Raw genomic sequence first — 8,683 nt, 5'->3', positions numbered from 1 at the left:
CAGGTCATTAATAGCTCAGTAAAAGGCTTTAAAACATTAATGAGTTTGTGCCTCTGGGGAAATGCTCTAACAGACCCTAAAGAGAAAATGTCACAATGACAACTCGCCTTTGCTTTAAATAATAAAAAAATAAAAATAAAAAAATCCAAAAACTTATTAAGCCAACTTAATTATTCAGTGTCCTTAGACCTAGTCATCTGATACAGGTAGGTGCTGTGTGGAATAATCCACTGTTAGTGGACTGACGGTGAAAGTAGTCTGACTTGGTCTAGTAGTGGGTCAAAAAGAATAACAGGAGCAACTTTTGCACAAAAACAAAACATTTATTCAAGTGTTCTCCAGCACAGGGACATAAGGCTCCCTCCCCCCTCTCTCTGGCCGCAGAGCAAGGAGAGAGAGAGAAAGAGGGAGAGAATGACTGCTACATCTGCTGTATGCGCGGAGATTCGAGAGGGCAGCGAGATGCCGGAAACAGGTATGATACATGAAGAAATAATCACAAAAAGGGATAAAACAGAGACACCGCGATATATAAAGAATCCGAGCCGTCTCCAAGAGTTGTAGCCAAATAAATATAAAAGTTGTTGATAACAAAAGACAGAGTTATATATATATTTATATATAAATCAAATCCAACATGGGGGGTTGGGAGGGGGCTGCCTGGAATGGGAGATTAAGAAGCGATGCCACTGGGCACTAAGCAGATACATAAGTGAACAGTAAACATGATTACAAAAATCTTTTTTTTCTCTTTTCTTACTTCCCAATATGAACGCATGATTATACCCCACAGATAAGCACCAACTACAGCCATGTCTACTCTAAGACAATATAAGAACCTGTTCCATTATTTATCATTCAAGTACAAAGTTAAATGCCTTTGTTAACATACTCATCAGAGGAGTGAGCTAAGCCACAGCGCTTAAACCCAGACTACAAGGAACTTAAAAACAGTCAGACAAGGTTTATTTTCTCTTCCAAACAATATATTTTTTATCCTCAATTTGATAAAATGTTTAGCACCTTAGGAAACACCTACAATCCCTCTTTTTAGTACAATAGAAAAAAGAAAAGCCAAAGAAACAAACTGAATGCAGTAAAGACAGAGGGAGAGAGAGAACGAGAGAGAGAAACTGGCTGAGGCGATGTAGGGCTGTGCGGTCCAGATGAGACTGTTCTAATTGTCCTCATCACTTCACAAACGCATCCTCTCCCTGCGTGAGAATTAAAAAATAAATTCATAAATATTTTTTATTTTTTAAAAGGGCGTCATATTGTCCCCTCCAAAAGGCTTCATAGCTTATGCTGCTCAACATTTTGTCAATAATATCCAAACAATTTCATCAGGTTTCTTTTTTTTTTTTAGATCTGAGTATTCATAATTCCTTGATATATATTAGCAAAGAATTATATTTGTACATCTCATAGGCTATTTCCAAGGAAATCCAAACAGCGACAGGAAGAGGTTATGTACAAAATGTACAAAAAACCCAAGACAAGCACGACATCTGGGCTTTGTGGTTGAATCTGAACAAGAAAAGGGGGACTCTGCATTCAAATTCTAAAATTCTACTGGTCTGAATGAACAACTCTATTCAGTGCTGTGGAATCCCACATATCAACTGACCCAGGAGCAATTCTGTCCCTAATCTGGTTCTTGATTAAGGACCGGTTCTGTTCCTGAGACAGCCACAACTTGGGGGAAACATTTTCTCAAACACATGATCAGAATTCTGCTGCCTCATACAAGCGCCATCATTTCCTATAACTCAGCAAGAATAATTACAAAGCAGGTGAAATGTCTCAACAACAATCTTTCTTTTTTTTGGGACAAAACCCTGCATCTTCAAATCCTACTATAGAAAGAAAAGAAAAAAAAACAAAACAAAAGAAATTACAATCCAGATTACAATCATTTGAGTTCATATTTGAGTTAAAGTGACAGTAAGTAAACTACCTGGACACAACCAGGGGGTCTCGGGAGACAAGGGAAGAAAGAGGTGCCTGCCTGTGCTGGGACTTGGGAGGGGAGCGGGTTCAGAGGTCCCCAGCTCAACATCACCACAGTGTGGTAGGTCGAGGGACCTAGAACATTCTGTGTTAAAATCCTCCTGCTGCCTATGAGAACAGATTTACTTCTACATTTCCGAGCAAAACAACAAAAAAAAGGTAAAAAATAAAGATCACTCTTTCACATCGACTGGCACAGCCCTACTGGTCACCAGAAACATCATACACCAGATTACTAGTTTCACATCATAGAACAAAAAAACGAGAACCAAAAAAACATTCACATGAATCAAGAGGAAAAGAAATCTTAAAAATACCAGAGAAACAACAGAAAGATACGTATAAAAGTGCTCAATATAGTTGGTAATAAAGCACAAAAGTTGCTATAAAAGGTAGAAGAACCACATGAAGCCGCACCATATATGCTGAAGTTTGCACCTGACTTGAGTTTAGCTTGTGGAGAGGGAGTGGGTGGTGGGGGTTCACCTGCCACACACACATCACACACGTGCATGTACACACACCCGCCCACACACACACACACACACCCCTCTCCTGCTGCCGCCACACCTGCTGCAAGTGTACAGTAACGACGATGGTCTGAGGGACGCCAGGAAAAGAGACGCACGTCCTCTCAGACGTCCATCTCAAGGAAAGAGGGCAGAGAACAAACAGCTCAACCCATGCGGCCAATCCCAGACCAGTGGCCATGGCAACCGAAGACTTGCAGGTTCAGTAAAAAAAGCACCAGTTTTGTAGTGTTGCGTAACAGTAAAAGAGGTTGTAAGTAGTAAAAAAACAGGCCTTTGAGGCTAAAGTGAGCTATGGCATATTGGTCTCGTTCATGTTTCCCCGAGCCTTGTGCCTTTAGTGAGGCGTTCCAGCAGGCCTGTCCTACAGACGGCGCATGGGTTGAGGTGTTTTGTTCCTCCGCGGAGCACCATTTTGTCACCTTATTACAGTAGTACCTTTATTACTTTCAGTTGTGTATAGAAACTGTAAACAAAGAGGTATATGAGATCTGGTGTTTTGGATTCATGAAGGCAAGTACTCTCCAGACACTGAGGACACACGTCAGTGATGGAGGTCTCAGAAAACTTTGAGTGTTTGCCGACCATGTAGGTATGGGTGAGTTAAGATGTTCTCTAGCAACGTCAATGAGTCTCTTAACTTCCTCACTTGGACTCAGTGTCTGGAGAAGAGTACTTTGCCTTGTGTATAGCTTGCACACATAGATCAGTTCAAACACTGGATAACACTGCTAAAAAGTCAAAATGAATATAAAAACATTAAATAGAATAAAAAAGAATCATTTTTTTAAAACAGGAAAAAAAAAACATGAAATATCTACGTTTTGATGGTTGACTTGTAAATAATACAAGAGTACAGTTTCAAGGCTCTTGTTAATTCGTCAGACGTCAGTTTTCTTGTGATTGAGCTTTTTTTTGTAGTTTTTGTAGTTTTTTTTAGATATTTCTATATATCATTGCAGCGTGTGTTTAAAGGGAGTTAAACACAGGCAAAGTATTCTTTGAGTGGTGCAAATAGGTGGCGGATCACGGGGACGCTCCATGACCTTCCCAGAAGCCTTTGCCTGGCTAGTCGGCTCATGTTGGACACATCAGTGTAATGGACAGGGAATCCGAAGATCCTGGAAATACACACACACACACGTCACACACATGTCACACACACACACACACATATGTCACACACACACAAATGTCACACACACATGTCACACACATGTCACACACACACACACACACACACACGTCACACACACACACACAAATGTCACACACACACACACAAATGTCACACACACACACACACACGTCACACACACACACACACACGTCACACACACACACACACGTCACACACACACACACACACGTCACACACACACACATGTCACACACACACACACACGTCACACACACACACACACACACACACACGTCACACACACACACACACACACGTCACACACACACACACACAAATGTCACACACACACACACGTCACACACACACACATCACACACACACACAAATGTCACACACACACACACACATGTCACACACACACACACGTCACACACACACACACACGTCACACACACACACACAAATGTCACACACACACACACACGTCACACACACACAAACAAATGTCACACACACACACACAAATGTCACACACACACACACAAATGTATACTGTATATGATCAAAAGACCCAGAAAAGACCCTGAATAATGTAACGAGTAAAAAATCTCATTACAAAACTCTAACAAGGCTGAGATAATATCTTCATACAATTACATCAGTCGACTAATCAAAAAATTAAAAGAAGATGTTCATTATGTGCCATTTATAAATTATTGTAATAAATCATTCACAGATTTAAGGGGATTCAGACATTTGTCCTAAACTAAAATGAAATGGCAATTTAAGTTTTTAGCTATTTTTCATGCTTTAATGAAAATATTGTAGATTACATAGGCACAAGACAAAACGGACAGTATGGCAAGACTATTATGTCCAATCAATGTCCAGTAGGATGGAGCAGAGTAGCTTCTTACCTCTCCATCTCAGTGCACCAGAGGATGTCCTCCTTCTCGTTCATGAAGACAGGGAAGTGCTGGTCTTTGCCCTGCTTGATAGAGTTGGATCTGGTGGTGATGGTCCTCACTTTGTCAAACTAAACCAGGGTGGGGAGAGAGTGTTACTAGTACAGGTGAGCCAAGATCAAATGGCATTTCAATGGCATGTTCTATTAAGCAATAATGTGTAGACTGATTCACACAGGACCGCACACAAAAAAAAAGTATTTTGAAATAGAAAACACACACACACACACACACACACACACACACACACACACACTAACTCATTCACACAGCCTTTTGTACAAGCACACATACCTTAGCTGTCCTGCCATGCTCCAGACAATCCTGCAGGTCTAGTCTGTCTGTGCACATAGCTGTCAGAGGTCTGTCAACAAGAGACAATCAACAAACCAAAATGTGAGAACGTCTACACATGGAAATGTGTCTTTACCAGTACCATACAGTGAGTAGCCTATATGTATACAACATGTGTTTGGCATCTCTGAACTGAGAGCAAGGCTACCACATCACTCACTCTTCTCTGACCAACCTGTTCATGCCAGGCAGGTTTCCCCAGAAGTAGCGGGCACGGTGGGCCGCAGACACCTCCTTGGCATCGATCATCACAGGGTTGCACTGAGAAAAGGTGGGCAGGGCTGGGTCAGACGCTAATCCCTCAATTGCGACATTTCCACCTGGTGGCATTCATATGTAATCCCAACGCACCAGGACAAAACACTGACCCCAGGCCAGCAGTGACACACTGCGAGGCCAAATGTGAACTCTCAGAGGATTTTACAAAACAGTGCCACCTGGTGGTGACCAAAATGTGGCTTTAGCTACACAATTTAACCACCAGGTGGCAGTCACAGCCTATATATTCCCCGGTTTGTCTGTGGTCAGATCAGAGAGGAAGACTCACCTCCAGGAAGCGAGAAATGTCCCTCTTGTCGCTGACACCCATGGCCACCACATTCTCAAAAAGCCAGAAGAAAGGGCGGTGATCACCCTCCTTGGGCCGAGCCTCGTGCAGCAGGCGGTAGAACTCGAAGAACAGACGACCCGTGCCCTCTGAGAGAGCAGAGGAGACAGGTTAGAGAGATGCTGAGAAGTTTTGCTGACTATAACAATCATCCTTCTGGACACAGAAGTAGTGCTCAAGTTGCTTGCATTTACACATACAGTAGTTTAATGAATCATCCTTCTAGACACAGAAGTAGTGCTCAAGTTGCCTGCATTTACACATAGTTTAATGAATTGATTGAGGTGTTCAGCGTGCAGCTATGTTCAGTTGCGGAGTTTGCAGAAGACAAGGGCTGCTATCAGAAATGTTTTAAGGGAAATAGGTTTCTTCCTTCTCAGTGGTACACAGAGAGGGTAGAAGGTCACTGCTGAATGCAGCAGTAAACTCGAATCACAGATGTCACCGTGTGAGGAGGACTGACATACCAAAGAGCCCCTTCCTGGCGGGGTTTACGATGGACAGGTCGTTACAGGGGCTTCCACCGATGACCAGGTCAAACGGGCCCCACTCGTGGATCTGAGAGGAGGACAGGAGGAGAGGAAAAAACAACTTTCAGGTTCCCTTGGTGCAGGCTAGGCCAGAAAGACTCATATCATCACTAAACCTCAGGAAGCAAGACTGACACAAACAGTACATGCATATCAGGGTCATATCACTGCTAAACCTAAGCAAGGCAGACTTACACATACATATCCCAAACATATCATTGCAAAACTTAAGAAATACAGACTGACACATTTACACATATCAGACATCATGACTAAACCTGAGGTAGACTGAAAGACAGCAGTAGCATCTGAGGGAATGTAAATGTGTGATCTGCACTTAAGGTGTAACCTGCACTGTGTTGACTTTGCGGCTCAGTCCTGCACTTGATCAGATTCGAACCCACGACTTGCAGCACCTCAGACTGGGAGGCAAGCATGCTAGCAAGGGAGCTAAAACCCATGAGTGCTAGCATCTCTTACTAGCATGTCTCTTAAGGTGTTGCGAGGGAGGTTTACCTAACGTACATACTGCACAGCTACACACCAGCTGGCTACAGTTACAAAGGCAAGGAGAGGAGCACAGCTGACAGAGAGGACACAGGCTGGAGAGGCCACTCACGTGTTTGCGCGTGACGTTGCGGATGTCGCCCACGTACATGATGCGTCCTTGGTGCCTCACCAGACCCACGGTGATGGAGTCCTCGCACACTTCCGACGCCACGTAGCGCTCCACCTGGATGCCCAGCTCCTTCAGCACCAGCAGCCCTGCTCAGAACACACAGGTCAAGGGGTCAAGCTAAGGGAGAAACCTAAATGTCATACCATCTGGAAAAGCTTTTGGAGTTTGAAGGGGCATAGTAATAATGTATCCCACAGCATTTACTTATCAAAAAGCAGTGGAGAACTATTGCTGCACCCACAATGTGAGACGGCCAAAGACAGCCAAAGTAACCCATCTAACTTGTGGTTCAGAGGAGTTGTGGCTCACCTGTAGCAATGCCATCAAACAGGGAGAGCACACGGATGGGCTGCCTTTTCTCAGCCACGACCGGAGGATACAACTTAGGCGGCTCCTGGGACAGAGACAGAGAAAATGAACAAATGAGAAACATGTCTAATTATTACTTGGGCACAACGCTGGAAATTTGTTGGCTCCAAAAATGTTTTTGGCTGAAATCAAGTAGTCTGAAGGTATTAGTGCTTGTCCTTAAGGGATCAAGGTCCATGTTCAAGCAGGCCTCTGTCAAGTGCCTTTGGATACTCATACGTTGTGGCGCAATACAAATAAAACTGAAGTGAGGTGAGGCGGGAAGTGAGACGAAGATGGAACACAGTAACTGTGAACTACTGAAACTCCCATCAATTTCAATTTCAATTTCAATTTATTGTGCTTATAGAGCACCAAAACATTACACACGTACCATCAGATATGCCCCAACAATAACTGTTTTAATAAATTGAACTCAGCAGCAACTACACTACTAGTGACAGGCCTGTCCAATCTCCTACATCAAATGCTCAGCCATCTTGACTCAAGCACAAACCTATATAAAAAGTGGTGTCATGTCACGTCCTTGTGTCATGTCTGTATTGTATGTGTTTTTTTGAATGGATCCTGAGTCAGGCAATGAGGGTGTACAGAATGGAACAGTGGCCGCTCATACTCACAAAGTCTTGGTCGTGGTTGTTGGCGAAGAAGTGCTGCAGACGGCTGGGCCAGTCACCCCGGCGCACTAGGAGCCCGTAGAGCCCCGTGCGGCCGCACATGTAGCAGTTCCAGGGGTCCTCTTTTATAGCTGCCTGGGCCGCGCCTGGTCCGACCAGCAGGTCCACACATTCCACGCAGAAACACCTGTGCAGGTGGAGCAGACAGACAGGACCCACTGATCTCAGAAGAATGTAGCAAGTGGTGGTTATCACCATGTAGACTAAAAGGCATACATTTCTGTATTACATACATTTCTACATACATTTCTGTATTCACTTATTACGTGTGTAAGATGTGTGAGTGTGTTGATTATGTGCATTACATTTGGCTCTGAGTTCTGGTCATCACCAAAGAGAGCCAAAGACTTTCTTCTCATGCTTATACATTATGCACATACACCACATATCCCCCTCAACATACACATACAGTTCACAGTCCCATAAATGAAGAGTGTACCCATGCCTATCTACACACACACACACACACACACACACACACACATGTACACACATACAGCCACTCTGACCTGCAGCAGTTGTTGTTGCCGCACATGAGCACTTCCCGACCTCCACAACAGATGGTGCAGTAGGACTGGTAACCGTCATCGTCGTACTGATACGCGCACTCCAGGAAGCAGTTCTGTCAGCAGCCAACAAACCAGCCATCAGAAACAAGCAGTAGGCACACAAAGGCATGAGCTAATACACCACTGTATGGATGGTAGTCCACCTTTGCTTAAAAGTGCCAGACAAACCCAACCTGTGTTCAATTACAGTAACTGGCTGAGGTAATCCTCTGATGTAGTCTGACCTAATCCAGTGAACAACTGTAACCT

The 8,683-nt window shown here is 43.8% G+C and overlaps 1 protein-coding gene across 7 annotated transcripts in view; it reads right to left on the bottom strand.

The window, feature by feature from the left end:
* Positions 1 to 302: 302 nt before the first annotated feature.
* The window catches only part of dnmt3ab (DNA (cytosine-5-)-methyltransferase 3 alpha b), a 41,793-nt gene continuing 33,412 nt past the window's right edge, over positions 303 to 8,683 (bottom strand). For 5 of the 7 annotated variants that reach the window (XM_042072038.1, XM_042072040.1, XM_042072041.1 and 2 more), the window contains 10 exons: positions 8,375 to 8,487; positions 7,809 to 7,992; positions 7,129 to 7,213; positions 6,760 to 6,905; positions 6,078 to 6,168; positions 5,551 to 5,699; positions 5,164 to 5,264; positions 4,944 to 5,013; positions 4,602 to 4,720; positions 303 to 3,661 (listed from right to left, as the gene is read on the bottom strand). In XM_042072038.1, the coding sequence (XP_041927972.1) occupies positions 3,520 to 3,661; positions 4,602 to 4,720; positions 4,944 to 5,013; positions 5,164 to 5,264; positions 5,551 to 5,699; positions 6,078 to 6,168; positions 6,760 to 6,905; positions 7,129 to 7,213; positions 7,809 to 7,992; positions 8,375 to 8,487 (1,200 nt within the window). In that variant the 3' untranslated portion in view covers positions 303 to 3,519. The remainder of the gene's footprint in view (positions 3,662 to 4,601; positions 4,721 to 4,943; positions 5,014 to 5,163; positions 5,265 to 5,550; positions 5,700 to 6,077; positions 6,169 to 6,759; positions 6,906 to 7,128; positions 7,214 to 7,808; positions 7,993 to 8,374; positions 8,488 to 8,683) is intronic. The other 2 variants (XM_042072044.1, XM_042072045.1) reach the window with 1 other exon arrangement.

Source organism: Alosa sapidissima, chromosome 19 (genome assembly GCF_018492685.1).
Source record: "Alosa sapidissima isolate fAloSap1 chromosome 19, fAloSap1.pri, whole genome shotgun sequence".
Classification (NCBI taxonomy): Eukaryota; Metazoa; Chordata; class Actinopteri; order Clupeiformes; family Clupeidae; genus Alosa; species Alosa sapidissima.
Note: the sequence above shows the minus strand (reverse complement) of the source record. Positions and strands in the feature narration are given on the sequence as shown.